This window comes from Diabrotica undecimpunctata, chromosome 6, assembly GCF_040954645.1.
Source record: "Diabrotica undecimpunctata isolate CICGRU chromosome 6, icDiaUnde3, whole genome shotgun sequence".
NCBI classification, from domain to species: Eukaryota; Metazoa; Arthropoda; class Insecta; order Coleoptera; family Chrysomelidae; genus Diabrotica; species Diabrotica undecimpunctata.
In genome coordinates this window covers 142,533,784-142,550,991 of record NC_092808.1, presented here as the reverse complement: position 1 = coordinate 142,550,991, position 17,208 = coordinate 142,533,784, and the positions used below count along the sequence as shown (strand labels likewise).

Below are 17,208 nucleotides of genomic sequence, written 5' to 3'. Positions count from 1 at the left end.
ATTTCGTAAAAATTATAATAACTAGGATAAATTCCGGTAACTTGAGAGCTATCCACATTTCCTTCTTAATTCCAATGATATTCTGTACACAAGTTTGCAACTATTCATTAGAGACATTGGCAAAAACAAACTTCATCAGTTTTTCAAACTTCACTTTGAAGTGATTTCGTTTGAAGAGATTTTGTTTGAAGGAATGATACGAAGCATTCATTTAACTCGCCCTTTGGGAGATTTACGATTAGTTTATTCGCAAATCAAAGGTCGAAAAACTCCTCGAAAAAATCAAGAAATTCGCACACAGACACGCACACACACACACACACACACTCTTTGCAATCCTGGCTTCGTAGATACTGATTGGATTGGAGAGGTATTGCACAACCCATTGGAGAGGTATTGCAAACCCATACATCTAAGAGTGGCGAAGACCTTGCGTAACAGACCGAGACTATTAGTGATGGTCCCATCAAACCAACGCGAAAATCGTGTAATATTCTTAGTTTTATCTGTAATCTGATTTATATTTTCCATAAGAGCCAACGCTGAATCTTCTTGTAAATTTTACCATAAGTCCTCTCAGCCTTTATCAAATGTATCCTTAATATATATTTTTCACTTGTAGGTACCTTGGTGCAAGTGCCATGTTGGGCTACTTTCTTTATCCAGTTTTTAATCTCATGTCAGCAACAGGAGTGGCTACTTTCATATTTTCCTACTATGTATGGAGTATAATCTTAGTTGTAATTTGCATTCAAATAGAAAATTGGAAAGGCAACTCAGAAAACACAAGAAAATCAGCTTTAAAAATAATGTAAATAAAAGTATTTGTACCAAACACTGAAATATTGTGATAATTGATAATGCTAAACTATAAATTTCAATATAAAAAATATTTAAAATAATTGAAATATAATTAGGGGACGTAATCACGGTTACTAAATACAGTTCATCACTTTTATTAAGTGTTTGATTGTATCCATATGTCAACGAATTGTTTTTATGTATTATTCGGTAGTTACTGTTGAATAAGAGTGCCTACTTACAATTTAAATTATAACAATGTTATATTGCGGTTTAATTTTCATCTTACCTCCAACACCTATTTTATAATCTAATAATAATAACCTAGAAAAGAGGTAAACGAAAACGAATGACAGTTTTTTCTGCATTTTTGAGCGAATTATTATGTTCTACTAAAGCTATATGTTTAAGTATTTTTTAAGTATTGTTACGATAAATATACTGGCCTAACTTTTATGACTAATTATTCTGTTTTATTGTAGAAATTTCGGTGGAAGTCTAGAACCAAAATTATGGTGAATGAGCCGGCCAAGCTTCTCGATCTTTCGATGCTGTTCTAGTATATCAGGATTTCGTATATAAATACAACATTTTTATATGGAGAGACAGTTAACAAAGAAGATTCGCGCTCGTGGTATTATTGTTACGCTCGCCTACTAATAAATTATTGTATATGTAGTGATAAATAAACTTATATAAATGATCGTGCCTTTTAATAAATTAAAGTAGGAACAATATAATAAATTAGTAAAGACATTATAAATTAAAGACATAACAATTAATAAATTCACAACAGTACTATTTGTGCTACGAGTAACGGGCCTCACCGGAAAAGGAGAGCTCCTATGAGACAATATAATGTTGGAAGCCCGTTTGAAAGAATAGCTTTGGACATTGCAGGGCCATTTCCAGAAAGTGAAAATGGGGGCAAGTACATGTTGGTAGTAATGGATTACTTCACTAAGTGGGTCGAGATTTATGCACTTCCAGACCAGAAGGCCGCCACCGTTGCAGATAAGTTGATCCAAGAATATATCAGCCGATTTGGAGTGCCTTTGGAGATCCATAGTGACCAAGGCAGGAACTTTGAAAGTGATCTATTCCAAGGAATATGTGATAGACTAGGCATGAAGAAAACAAGAACTACCGCGTATCATCCGCAATCGGATGGTATGGTAGAACGAATGAATAGGACAGTTGGCAAGTATTTGACAAAGATGGTGTCCGATCATCAGCGAGACTGGGACCAATACCTTCCGTTCTTCACAATGGCCTACAGATCTGCTGTTAACGAATCAACGGGCCAGACACCAGCCAGAGTCCTATTCGGACGCGAAATGCGACTACCTTGTGATCTAGAATTTGGGTGTCGACCTGGAGAAGATGTAGCAGGTGAAGATTATGTGATCGAATTACGAAGAAGAATGGACGATGTACATGAGTTGGTCCGTTCCCACCTTCAGATCGCTAGCGACCGAATGAAGAAACGGTACGATACACAAGCCGAAAAGGGTTGCTTTAAGAAGAACGACAAAGTATGGCTGTATAATCCCAAGAAGCGAAAAGGTTGTTCTCCCAAATTGCAGCAGTTTTGGGAAGGTCCATACCTCATCATGGAGAAGATCAACGATGTCATCTACCGAATAAGCAAGATTCCGAGGGGAAAGCCGATGATAGTACACCATAACCGGTTGGCATCTTTCGAAGGTGACCACGACGTAGATGAAGAAGTGGAAGTAAACCAAGTCCAAGATGTGTCTGACCTCACGTTTGAGGAATTCATGGGTGCCTATGGAGGTACCGGTAAAGCGAGACATGGTGTTACCACTGAAGAAAAGCAAGATCTACTCGCGCTCCCCGATGACTACTCGCTGGCCCTTACCATCCCGGCCAGTATCAAAGACGCACCAGGGTTGGCATCCGTCTTTCGAAGGAAGTTTGGTCGAGTTGCAGAACTTCAATGCCAAGTGCCAGCGTCCGGTAAAACCTTGAAACTCCAAGATGCATCACGTTACCTTTTCTACCTGGTAACAAAAGACACTGCCCGTGACCAACCTACCTACCGAGATGTATGGGAAGCCTTACTTCAATTGAGAGGGCACGTACTAGAGTCCGACGTGCAAAAGTTAGCCATGCCAAAGTTGGAGTGCCGCCAATTAGATTGGAGGGTTATCCGAAATATGGTGGAGGAGATCTTTAAAGACACCGAAGTCCAGGTGTTAGTCTGTTGCAATCCGCATAGTTACTGGTGCGGAGAGAAAACCGTCCCTTGTCATTTTTATACAACTGGAAGTTGTAAAAGAGGGTCCAGTTGCCGATACCAGCATACAGTTCCGGTTCCAGTCCCGACAAGGTTCCAGGAGGAACCTTGTCGGGACTGGAACCGGAACTGTATGCTGGTATCGGCAACTGGACCCTCTTTTACAACTTCCAGTTGTATAAAAATGACAAGGGACGGTTTTCTCTCCGCACCAGTAACTATGCGGATTGCAACAGACTAACACCTGGACTTCGGTGTCTTTAAAGATCTCCTCCACCATATTTCGGATAACCCTCCAATCTAATTGGCGGCACTCCAACTTTGGCATGGCTAACTTTTGCACGTCGGACTCTAGTACGTGCCCTCTCAATTGAAGTAAGGCTTCCCATACATCTCGGTAGGTAGGTTGGTCACGGGCAGTGTCTTTTGTTACCAGGTAGAAAAGGTAACGTGATGCATCTTGGAGTTTCAAGGTTTTACCGGACGCTGGCACTTGGCATTGAAGTTCTGCAACTCGACCAAACTTCCTTCGAAAGACGGATGCCAACCCTGGTGCGTCTTTGATACTGGCCGGGATGGTAAGGGCCAGCGAGTAGTCATCGGGGAGCGCGAGTAGATCTTGCTTTTCTTCAGTGGTAACACCATGTCTCGCTTTACCGGTACCTCCATAGGCACCCATGAATTCCTCAAACGTGAGGTCAGACACATCTTGGACTTGGTTCTAGACTTCCACCGAAATTTCTACAATAAAACAGAATAATTAGTCATAAAAGTTAGGCCAGTATATTTATCGTAACAGTATGTTTTAAGTTTAAGTATAGTTTAAGATTCCACTGCAAGATAACTACGTTCATAACGTAGTTAATCAAACTCACATTTTTACATACATTTAAAATTAGGAGAATACATTGATAATAGGTTGCCAGTCAAAAAGTGACAGCAAATATTTTTATTTAATTTAATAGTAATTAATTTTTGAACAAAAATTTTATTTCGGTAACTAATTTTTTAAATAAAATACGTGGCGACCAGTAAAAACGTGTTGATTAGTCGACAGGAAATAGAGCCAAAGCAATTATTATCCTTCGAGAAGGTTACACATCAAGAAATAGCAAATTGGGTGGTGGCGCCACAAAATCAGGTGTAATGAAAGATTATCATAACACTGGAACGACAAAATCAGCAAAAAGAACAGGCAGAAAACCGAAAGTTAGTCAATAAGATGAGCGTAGAATAATGCCGAAAAAGAAATTAACGCTATTGTGAAATCAACTGGCTTACAAATATCGGACCGCACTATCAGAAGAAAGTTGTGTGAAAATGGATTGCGAGCACAAACTCCTAGAAAGAAATCGTTCCTGAACAAAAAGCAGAGGCAAAACGCATTGATTGGGCTTTGGCACACAGAGTAAGGACAAAAGAACAGTGGAATAAGGTAATTTGGAGTGATGAAACCAGAATCTCGATCTTTACGAGTGACGGAGTGAAGAGTGAGTGGGGGAAGACCTTTTACCCTAGTGTACTACGGTCACTATGAAACATCCTGTGAGTGTCATGGTATAGGCTTGTATGACCACTAATGGAATTAAACGTTTAGCAGTAATAGAGGGCAATATTGTTGCAAAAAAATGTCAGGAAGAGATACTGCAACCCAAACTGCTGCCGACTATCAGAGATTTGTTTAAAGGGGATGCCCAAAAATGCATCTTCCAGCAGGATGGAGCGCCTTGCCATACCGCTAAGACTTCATCAATCAGCCAATCGCGTTCACTGCTGGACATAGGCCTCCCTCAGCTCTTTCCAGTGTTCTCTACACTGGGCCGCTTGTAGCCAGTTTCCCGCTACACGTTTTATATCATCGGTCCATCTAGTCGGTGGTCGACCTCGGCTTCTTTTATAGTTTCTGGGCCTCCATTCCATAATACGTCTTGTCCACCGTCCATTTTGTGTTCGGGCTAAGTGCCCTGCCCAGTTCCACTTAAGCGTCGTGGTTCTTTAGATGACGTCTTGAACTCCTGATCTTTGACTGATTTGTTGGTTTGTTGTGTGGTCTTGAAGGCTCACGTTCAGCATTGCACGTTCCATGGCTCGTTGTGTAACTCGTGAGTTTATTCGCAGATTTTTGCGTGAGTGTTAAAGTCTCTGCTCCATAAGTTTGTAGAGGCAAAACACATTGGTTATAAACCTTTCGCTTGAGACACATGGGAATTGAACTTTTTAGAATATGGCTTAATTTGCCAAATTCTGCCCATGTCAGGCCTATTCGCCTCTATATTTCATGTGTTTGATTGTCTCTGCTTATTTTGATCTCGTGTCCCAGATATTTGTAAATGTCTGTTTGTTGTATGGTATTATTGTCTATAGTTATATTTCCACTCATTACGAGATTTGTCATAAGTTTAGTTTTCTCAAAGTTTATCTTTAATCCTGCTCTTTCATACAGACTTTTAAGCGAATGTATAATAGAAACTGTATCCTGTAAGGATGTCTGTCCTGACTGTCCTGCCTTGGCCTGGAAATATTCGGGATCTTAATCCAATAGAAAATTTATGGTCTAGGCTGAAAGTGTTAGTATCACACCGAAATCCAAGTAACAAGAGAGAACTGATAGAAGCCATTATTCAAAACTGGTTTGGACTTATTACACCAGAAGATTTGGCTCGTCTCGTCAACTCCATGCCCCGCAGAATTGAGTCTGTCCTAAAAAACAAAGGTTATCCCACCAAATCCAATTTTCTTGATAATAACCATTGTACCATTTTTTTTAATATATCTACTAATAGCTAACGGCTGTTGTTTTATTTATTTTTAAATTCTTAGAGTTTTTCCTCTTAAAATAGATGGTAAATATTAAGTAGAAGCACAAAACGATGCAATAAAATTATAGATAAACTTATAAATAACATAAGTCCTGTGATAAAGAGGATAGCTGATATCAAAACTAAATTTTTTATAAAATTTCCATAATTTTGGCCCCTAGTGTACAGTGAAAGCTGTAAATGGTCGGTCAAAGCTTTTTTTTCATGACTTTGCCGTCTATTGATATCTCGCTGCTCCTATATATATATATATATATATATATATATATATATATATATATATATATATATATATATATATATATATATATATATATATATATATATATATATTCGTTTTGAAAGGTATAAAAATACTATTGAAATGGAATAAAGCTTTTAATAACATAAATATATATTTTATACATCTTAATTCTAACAAATTATTATAAATAATGACTAGGATTTTATGACGGCCAATAAAAAAACTAATAAAATAATAGTCGAGGCAAGAACAACTATAGCGCACATTTTTCTATTCTTTCTCTGGTAAGCGTCGGCTTTTTGGAGCTGCTTAAACCCTTCATGAACTTGTATAGTCGTTTGTTCAATATTGTAATCGATCCTATCTAATATTGTTCCTTGATCTACCACCATCTGACTAAGATCTTTAAATATTTCGTTGAGGTCTATTATAGACTTAACTATAGCATTTACTTCCTGTTCCCGTTCATGGGCGAATCTACAATAAAAATAAAGTACAGTAAAATTCATAGCGTTCTCAAGAATTTTCCTTAAGCCTAATAATAATAACAGCTAATTTTAGATTATTTAAAAAGCGGTGAAACATATACACATAAAACACACACATTTATCATTCACTTATCATTTTGGTAGGCAGGATCTCTGTCGAGATGTTATGAATATCATAGAAGAGATAGTTTACCGCTAATTGATCGATAGTAGGATGTATATAGTAGGGTGCATCTTATTCTATTCACAGCAGCTCGAAATAAATCAGTTGACGTTAGACCAGTCCACTTCCTAAGATTAGCCAGCCAGGATATACGTCTACATCCAGGGCCTCTCTTACCCTCAACCTTGCGTTGTAGAATCAACTGTAGAAGACCACATTTCAAATGCCTCTAATCGTTTTATGGCATCTTCTGTAAGGCTTCCAGCTTTCTACTCCATAGAGGAGGACACTAAAGATGTAACAACTACAAATTCTCATGCATATATTGATATGTGTTAGTAATACTGATAATTATACTAAGATAATTTGCAGCGAATCTTCCTAAGGCTGTTGAAAGAGCTTCTGGCTTTTTCAATACAAGTTTTTATTTCGTAGCTGTGATCCTAAGTATCCTTAATATTGCAGCCCAAATAGCATATTTTTTCTACTCTTTCTAACAGTGTATCGCCTATTCTAATTTGTTCGTTTATGTTGGTGTTCAATTTAGTTTTAGGCCATATTTGTTACATGTTTCTACAACATTATCGTACTACCAGCAACACTGTATCGTCTGCATATCTAATATTGTTTATAAGTTGGTCAATAACAGCAATCCCATCTTCTGATTCATCTAAGGCATATCTAAAGATGTCTTAGAATAATAATAAAAGAAAAATATGCAACCCTGTCTACCTCTTTTTCCAACTGTGAAGATCTCGGATATTTCATTTTCTAATTGCAGTGTTGCTTTCAGTTGGAGATATAAGTTTGAGATCAGTCTTATATCCTTACCATCGAGTCCTGATGTTTTTAGGATATCGATTAGTTTCCCATGTGGACTTTATCAAATGCCTTCTCGAAATCAATGAAACATGCATACACATCACAGTTGACATCCCTGGCTCTCTGTATTAGAACTTGCAAACTAAAAAGTGCTTCACTGGTTCTGAGTCCTGCTCTGAATCTAAATTGAATTTCTCTCAGATGTTCTTCTAATTTGGTGTACATGTGTGAGTGAATGATAGTAAGGAGTACTTTGCTCATCAAATAAGTAATAAACTACGGAACAAAGTATTTGCAATCAATTTTTAGACATACATCAATATTTGAATAAAACATGACACCCGTTTAATAACAGTTTGTCACATATATTGATGATACACACATTTAGAAGCCCAAAAGCATTACAAAACTACCTAAAACACTGATTTAAACAAAATAGATAAATGCTTTGAAATAGAAGGTCAAAGCAAATGATATATAAACTCTACAATCTAGTGACTAAAAAATACAAATCAAATTACAATAGATTTTGGGTAATGTTATTATTGAACCATATGTTATTATTTATCCTAAAAATATGCAACAAAAAAAGAGTTTGCTAAGTGCATCAGATATTTATTGTGCTATAAGTACTCAAAATAGAAAGATAAAACATATCATTAGACAAATAAGTAGAACAAAGAGTAAAAAACCAGATACACAAATAAACAATATGATAAAATTAGTCAGTAGACTGATAAACCATATAAATACCAACACAATTTCATTAGAAACAAAAATGCAGGTAAAATAATGAATAACAATATAAATTCAGATGATTCAGACAATCCAATGGTACGAATAATAAATTACATAATTGACAATTCAAAATATAGAAAGGGAAACACACCTCATCAAAGTCAATATAGCAACAGGGTTAAAAAAAGATATATATAAAAAAATGTCCAAAAATAATAGCTATCACCACAAAGTCTTTGGCAGTAATAAAGGAAAGTTAAAACAAAAAAACCTGAATACATTTATGATGGTTGTTTTACCCAAACTAGTACAAAGCTATAGGTTTATTTATATACCAAAATAAGAAAACTATACCTGGTATTTTCTTCTTCCAACATAAGCAGCTGCTGTTGTGTTACTTGTTTAGAGTTTATGAAATGGGTGTCAATATCTTCAGTGTCTTGTTGGTAAACATCGTCAAACTCATTTTGATCAAAGTAGATCTTGGATCTATCTTCCCTGGACTGTATTTGTCTCAAGTAGCTGTTTTGTGTTGATCTAAAGTAAGTTGATAGTTCCTGTAAAGCAGTAGCCAGAGAGTGGTATACATTCACAGTCAGTCTTCTCTCTTTTGGAACGCCTTCCGAAGCGTGGCTCTTAATAATCTGTACTAACCTATGACATTCATTGAACATTCTTGTTATCTCATGAGTGCAATTTTCGATAGCCACCTCATCTTCTGAAGATTCATCAAATGTTGATTTATGTAGATGTTTAGCATGAAGAGATTTGAGATCGTTTATTTTGGATTTCAGCTTTGGAATGATCATTTGTGCCTTTTCTAAGTAGTCTATCCATATTGGCGGCATTCTTACTTCATTTACCTCGTTTATTCCCTCTTCCAAATCATTGAGAGATACCAAATGCATTCTTTCAGACGAATCCTGAAATATTTTCCAAAATATAACAAAAAAATCAGAGTTTTAATGATTATTGTACTTACATGTTCAGGGTAAATGTGTCTACTTCGAATTGCATTATTCCGCATTAATAAAAACACGTCTGTTAAACTTCTAGAAGCCATTTTGTTTTAATAACTTAAACGTGTTAAGTTATATTAACAATTTATAGAAAATAACTTAAAAAATCACATAATTTTGACGTTCGAACAAAATAAACTTCCCTACCATAATAAATACTGCCCTGTATTGACATAAACGACGTGTAGCGCACAGTTGCCAAATGTAATTTAGTGGTCTTTGCCTCTACTGAAATTTCAGGAACTAAAAATATACAACGTTGTACAATTTAAAAATTTAAAGAATTCGACTATAGAATTTTCTAATCTCATAAGCTACTGAATGTAATGAGTGTTTGTGTACAGTTAACTAATTACTTTTAGTTCCTTTCTAGATATGCCTACTTCCACATAACTCTTAGTTTTCGATTAGCTGACTAATCGATAAAATACTAATAAACCAACCTTATCTAACTTTATAAATGTTATCAAATCGATAAAACCTCGCTTTAAAAAAGATTACAATTTTTACTGCAAATTACTTCTGCTTTTATTGCTTACTATATGTTACGATAAACAAAATGAAAATAGTGACGTCGATTAGAATAAGGGAATACTTAGAATTACAATAAAATATATATACATATTATACATTACAATTAATATATGTATATATATATTGGAAACTATAGATAATTAATTATATTGTTCTGAAGCTATTTTCTTGTGGCATGTTCTTGTTTCATGTGGCATAGTAATTACTATTTAAATTTATTGTGGCTTATTCCCATTTAAATAGTAATTAATTACTTATATGTTGATCAATAGATCCAATAATATAAATAAATAAATAATATAAATAAATTATTGAAGCTTATTTTTACGTTTGACTCATATACTCATAATTTCTTTAATATGCGTGGTCTACGCTGCGATACAGATTTCGATATCAAACTAAGATTGAAACTTCTAAAACGTTGTGTTTGGTCTGTTGTTCTTTATGAAGTCGAAACGTGGACTGTAGAGATAAATAATCTGAATACGTTAGAGGCATTTAAAATGTGTGTGTACCGGAGATTTTAAAAATTTCTTGAGTTGCGCGAAAAACAAATGAAGAAGTTATACTTAAATAGACTAAATATAGAAAAACAACTATTAAAAATGGTTAAATTAAATAATAAAAACCAGTTATTTGTACCATTTGCTACGTAACAATAGTACTACATTTCTCAATTGATTATTAAAGCTAAAATAAAAGGCAAACGAGGAATTGGAAGGAAAAAATTGTCCTGGTTGCGTACTTTTAGAATCTGGACAGTAATATAGGCTTTGAATGCGTACAGCGGAAGACAGAGAAATATTTACCATCATAACCACTAGCCTCCAATGATGGAGAAGGTCATAGACATATATTACAAATAGACTGGCTGTTGCAATACAGTCTCGTTCCCCCAGTGCGACAGAGAAAACTGACGCAAAGCAGTCCCTGCATCGCTTCCTAATTGAGTGGGTTTATCGACCACGTGACCTAAGCGACCAATGGGATAGAGCTATTTGTATTATATGTCTATGGAGTAACATTTTTCAGAGGAAGTAATAGAAAATAGATGTGTACCAGTGTGGTTCGGAGTAAAAATATCAACGATGGAGCAAATACATATATATTTGTTAAGAGATATAAAGGTCTATAAGGCCTCGTAAAAAATGGATAGACGATATAGAGGGAAACTTATAGCCATAAACATCATGCAATATCAGGCAGTGGAGAAGAAAAGTAGCCGACAGAGCAGAATGGAAGACAAAGAATAATAATACTTTTTAGCTTTGCAAAAAATAATACAAATATACTAGAAGATTTCAAAATATTAGTAGACAAAGGTCTGTGATATATTATATAGAACCATAGAACCTGAAGAAGTAGATTCATTAGTTTTTTGCAAACCCAAATCTTTTTTAACTCTGTGAAGCTGTCTATCTGCTGAAAAATACCACCTTAAAATACTCAATGATCTATATAACTAGAAAGATATTATTGGTTGCATAATATGGAACAAACTGTCCAAAATTAAACTAAATACTTATAGTTGTTAAAATTCGAAAATTAAAATGTGTTTAAAAAACAAATGTATTTGATTTTAAACTTTAATTAAGTGACCATTTTTATTTACAAATAATCATATTATATAAAGTCGTCTCTACTTCACAAGTTTGGCTATTAGAATTGGCAGAATAGAGGTACAGAATAAAAAACAATTGTTTTTACTCTGCACAGCTTAATAGCTTAGCTATTACCCTTTGAATAAAAATATATATTTCATTATTCTTTTACCCTCTAGACAGTATTAAAAGAATAAAGAATTATTGCTTTTACCACAGAATAAGAAACCATATCTTGTACAGTTGTACTTTGACCTACCATCTACTAGATGACATTGGATAGATCAATATATTCTTTATCTATGATAGGGATAGATCAAGATAGATTTTTATTACCCGGCTGTCAATTTTTCATAACATATCTGACTTTGACAAGATCTTTTTTTTGAAGGGCCACAGTATATAAAGCACAGAGTAGTGTAAGTAAAATAGGACAGGTGAGGAGAATGAATTGCATTGGCCCAGCCGTTCGTAATAGCGACGGCGCTACTAGTCACTTTAGGTGGAGGTATGACATAGTAAGAGCACAGTATAGATAACAACCAGTATTCTCACTCTACCGCGGTACCTTTGATCTTTTTAGACAAAATTCGGTGACCTTGACGCCATATTTTCTGGACGAAAACCGTGGACTGGCCCTGCACATATGGACGCGACAGAGCCGACTTTGATTTATTTAACAAAATTGATTTTAATTTCAACCAATTTCAAAACTCTTCTTGCTACTCTTTCATTCTTCGAGAAATTAAAAAAAAAAAAACCTAAAATTGTTTTGCGTTGTATTTATGATTTTGTTTTCTAAAGTTTCACAACTATTTGTTACAGAACTGTCTTATACACTATCAAAAAAAAATCAAATGGAGAGTTATGCAACAGTTTTTAATAAATATGCTAGTTTTAAAGCTGTATGGTTATAAAGTAGAATAAAATGCAAAGTTTCATTTCAAAATTCAAATACAGAGTTTGAAATCAGTTAATATATTTTAATTATATCTCACTAAAAACACAAGAGGATGTGAACAAAACTCCTAAATATGTATATTGATTAGTGATTGATCTTACCTGTTCATTGTAATAGACTATTTTGACTTGTTATTTCGATATAAACGATTAAATAATGTGTTATTGATGTTTCCAAATAATCATTTTATTATTTTTTCTTTTAGTTTTGTTTTCATATTTTTGAGTAGGGAAATTTCTGTTATTGAATTTTAATAAATAGTACAAACGTACACGGCTAAATAAAGTTGTACAATATTTGAGTGGACTTTGTTTAAAAGGTGACTAAAAGTTATGGTACTAAGTCGAGAAACATGTTTTAATAATATTCGGCTTTACAGCTAATATGTCAAAATTCTTTTGAAAGAGAATGTCAAGTATACCTACTTATAAAGTCAGCAGAATCACCAGTAGGGATTTTTAGATTACCAAATGTGTCACCGGTTCTATTTTTATATACATTAACATATTGATATACAGTTTTAGCCGACAAATTAGTTACACTTTTTGAGTAGCTGTCTGGTATATTATTTTTAAATAATATATTAGGGCTGGGTAAACAAAATTTGCTACACAAAACATTTTTGTAAAACTTTTGGCCCCTTGAAGTACATTAAGAGACATCCTGTTTAAACTGATTACTGAATCTTCTACCTCTTGCCTTTTTTCTAGACTGTAAAATTTGAACATTTATGAAATTAGCTAAATTTAACGAAGGACAAAATTTAGATGTAAGTGCCATGTAGTCTTCAATTGTCACATTATCGACACATTTCTTTTCTGTAGAATGTACAGAATGTTTTCTGAATTTTTTATTTAAATAATGGTTTTCCTTCCATAATTTTATAACTGTACTTCATAGCACAATTTTTCTTTTAGTTTTTTCTTACAATCCTTGTTGATGTACATTAGACGTCTAACGGAATCATACAAAGTGCTAAAAGTAGCGTCATCCTGTTAATGGTAAGAATGTATTTGTGGAAATAAAAAATAAATTTTTAAATGAACTTCATTTATTATTACATGTTGCATTAGATATTACATTTATTTGTTTATTTAATAATAACAAAGGTGACAGACCCACTGTCAAAATTAGACAAAAATACATTGTAGATAAATACAATTACAGATAAAAATCAAATATACATGTATAAAACAAGTACACATTAAGTTTACAAAGTATCATTTTGTAGTTTAAAATTTCAGAAGTTAAACAAATTATATCTCATGAGCACTGGTTTGCATGTATGAGAAGTCAGATCATACCTATATTTGAACCATAATTAGTTCTGCGATGAGATATATGGAAATGTAAATTCTGAAGAAGTGAACGGGAAGGAATATGAAAAGAAATTAGCTAAAGCAATTTAGGAGTATGGATTATTCTATAATTAATTGCTTTTGTTCAAATGTGATTTTGAATGATATTTTACATTTTTGTTTACTTGATCTTGATTAATGTCAATATAATTAATTATTAATTAATTAGAAGAAACACTCTAATACATTTTTATGGAATATGATCAGATATTTTAGTTATATCTCACTAAAAACATAAGATAATGTGAAGAAAACCCCTAAATGGGTATATTAATTATTGATTAATATTATCTGTTCATTGTAATAAAAAAGAGTATTTTGACTTATTATATTGTTATAAACAAGTAAATAATGTTATATTGATGTTTCCAAATAATCAATTTATTATTTTTTCTTTTGGTTATATTTTCATGTTTTTCAGTCTTGAAATTTCTCTTCATGAATTGTAATGAATATTATAAACATACACAGCTAAATAAAGTTATACAATATTTTATTTTAATAATATTCGGCTTTGCAATTAATATGCCAAAGGAATATGAAAAGAAATTAGCTAAAGGAATTTAGGAGTATGGATTATTCTATAAACAATTGCTTTTGTTCAAATGTGATTTTGAATGATATTTTACATTGTTGTTTACTTGATCTTGATTAATGTCAATATAATTAATTAGAAGTAATACTCAATACATTTTTATGGAATATGATCAGATATTTTAGTTACATCTCACTAAAAACATAAGATAATGTGAAGAAAACCCCTAAATAGGTATATTAATTATTAATCGATATTATCTGATCACTGTAATAAAAAAAGAGTATTTTGACTTTTTATATTGTTATAAATAAGTAAATAATGCTTTATTGATGTTTCCAAATAATCAATTTATTATTTTTTCTTTTGGTTATATTTTCATGTTTTTCAGTTTCAAATTTCTCTTCATGAATTTTAATGAATAGTACAAACGTACACAGCTAAATAAAGTTCTACAATATTTTAGTGGAAATTGTTCACAAGGGTGGCTAAAATTTATTGTACTAAATAGAGAAACATATGTTTTAATAATATTCGGCTGTACAGCTAATATGTCAAAATTCTTGTGAAAGAGACAGTCAAGTATACTAATAAAGTTAATAAAATCACCAGTAGGCATTTTTAGATTACCATATGTCTCGCCAGTTCTATTTTCATATCCGTTAAATATGAATATACAATAGTATCTCACAAATTGGTTACACTTTTTGAGTATATGCCACATATTTCACAACTATGGAATTCTTAAACATTTTTTTATTAAATATCCACACAAATAGGTTATAAAATTTCAATTTTTCAATTGTCAATATACTTCTTTTCTGTAGACTTTAACTTCTGAAGTTTATTTTTTAAATAATGGTTTTTCTTCCTTAATTGTATAACTGTACTTCATAATACATTTTTTCGGGGAGTATTTATTGATAATTGTTGTGACACTTGAGTTGAACTTGGTGTTACTGGAAGTGTAGTTACATGTTCACGTTCTCCATGGAATATGTTGTTTTTACCAGGAGTAATAGTAATATCCTGAAGTACAGTTATAGTGGATGGTTTATGTTTAATACTAACATTTTTCTCTATATCCATAGCTGAACTTTTCACTACTTCTAAAAGAAAAAGAGAAAGCTTACATCTGTGTTACATCTTAATTATTTATTTTATTTACCTTCATTAATAGGATATCTTGGAAGACATGTTTTGGACTACTGCAGAATAAGTATGATCAAAAGTTGATGAGCCCTCTGTTAAAGGAAAGTTTGTGAGAACTGCAGAAGGTTGTAATCGATTTCTCATATCATTCAGAAACATCTTATCAATAAGCGTCTATATTCTTTGATCTTATTGTCGAAATGAGTACCATAAAGACGATGACTTCTATGTAAACGTTCTGCCTTATTCAATAAATCTTCTCGTCCACATGCCATTAACCAAATTTTTGCCTAAATACAAACATTTTTTTAATACACGATGAAACGTTAATAAATAATATAACATCTTAACATCTGTAATACACAATTTTAATCCTAATTTAACACTCACCTATTAACATCTTTTGGAAAGAAAACAATACTTTTCCTAGAATTATTACAACACTTTGTAGCTGCACAAGTGTGGCAAGGCTTTTTGTTTTTATTTTTGTACATATCGACGTACTTATACAACGTAATTGCGAAATAAAAAATGTATAAAGTTTATTTGTATCTATAAATACACAAAAAGTAAACAAATACAATGGCCTCTATATTATTTATCTATGACAAATGACAATGGCCAATGACCAATGAGAGCCGTTAAATTTTTCGGAGTCCAGAGAAAATGGCGTCGCTGTCTGCGCGAGTAAAATGCGCGAACTTTCGCGCCAAAGCGGAGTGGGAATACTGGTTGTTGTCTATACTGTGGTAAGAGGCCAAGAGGCGTATGACGTTGATGTAACTGCTGTTGACATGGTTTCACTCTTTTCGCTAGTTTTGCATATTTACCCAAATAATGATTATTATAACTAAACGCCGTATGACACTATGCATTTTCTTGTATCATTTCTTATATCGTTTCTGATATAATAAAAAAATGGATAGTGTCATACAAGCGTATAAGTTCTTATATCAGAAACGATACAGAATTTGTGTCCGCTGCAGTTTCTTGTACAAGAAATGCGCCAATTTGTGCGCAAAGCCGCAAAAGCAAAAACGTAAAACTTCTGTCATAATGGCGACTGGAGGAGAACTTTGATATACAATTAGAATTAGACCAAGCAGACATCAGAGAAAAGTGCCCACCAACAATAACAAGATTAGAACAGCAGTAGCAGTAGCCAAATTGAAAAACAATAAATCACAGGGATTGGATCAAATAGCATCGGAACTACTGAAAGTAGGAGGAGATGTATTACTAAAAACAATACATAACTGCTTTAAAAATTCGTGATGAGTTTAAAGATTATTTTATATCTCCAAATAAGAGAGTAGAATTTCGAGAGCATGCCATTCACACACATAATTTGTAAAAAAAAAACAAGTAAATTATTACAACCAAATTATTTATTATTTCTGTCTTCCATTACAGCCTGTTGAATATGTTCAAAAATTGTGGTTTCCAATTTAGTTTTAATATGGTTTTAATATTGGGACATTTTATTTCTTTCATTTTTGAACCACAGTATTTTAAAAAATAATCAGTAGCATCTGGCTTGGGATCATCAGGTACTGCAGTTCTATTTTTATATGTGTCGAAATTTCGACCAATCATGTGCCGAATCACATACAATTTCCGATAAAAGAACTTGCATAGTGTCATACAGAACACAAATGTACGTGCAAGAAAACATAAATAGCTTTCTATATCAGAAACGATATAAGAAATGAT

The 17,208-nt window shown here is 33.1% G+C and overlaps 1 protein-coding gene and 1 long non-coding RNA gene across 2 annotated transcripts; both read right to left on the bottom strand.

Moving 5' to 3' along the window:
* Positions 1-6,239: 6,239 nt before the first annotated feature.
* Positions 6,240-9,748, bottom strand: Syx16 (syntaxin 16). The gene is made up of 3 exons (XM_072535575.1): positions 9,318-9,748; positions 8,690-9,258; positions 6,240-6,601 (listed from the first exon to the last, which is right to left on the bottom strand). The coding sequence occupies exons 1-3, from the start codon at positions 9,396-9,398 to the stop codon at positions 6,319-6,321; spliced, it is 933 nt and encodes a 310-aa protein (XP_072391676.1). The 5' UTR covers positions 9,399-9,748; the 3' UTR covers positions 6,240-6,318.
* Positions 9,749-12,022: 2,274 nt separating this feature from the next.
* On the bottom strand, positions 12,023-16,129 carry LOC140444002 (uncharacterized). Its single transcript, XR_011951306.1, has 3 exons — positions 15,886-16,129; positions 15,512-15,785; positions 12,023-15,452 (listed from the first exon to the last, which is right to left on the bottom strand). It is a non-coding gene; the product is annotated as an uncharacterized lncRNA (long non-coding RNA).
* Positions 16,130-17,208: the final 1,079 nt, after the last annotated feature.

Coding starts and splice junctions, on each gene's coding strand:
- Syx16 (XM_072535575.1), bottom strand. CDS start 9,398: ATGGCTTCTAGAAGTTTAACAGACGTGTTTTTATTAATGCGGAATAAT. Junction 9,259..9,317: donor GACACATTTACCCTGAACAT/GTAAGTACAATA, acceptor AAAATATTTCAG/GATTCGTCTGAAAGAATGCA. Junction 6,602..8,689: donor TTGGAAGAAGAAAATACCAG/GTATAGTTTTCT, acceptor TTTTTATTGTAG/ATTCGCCCATGAACGGGAAC.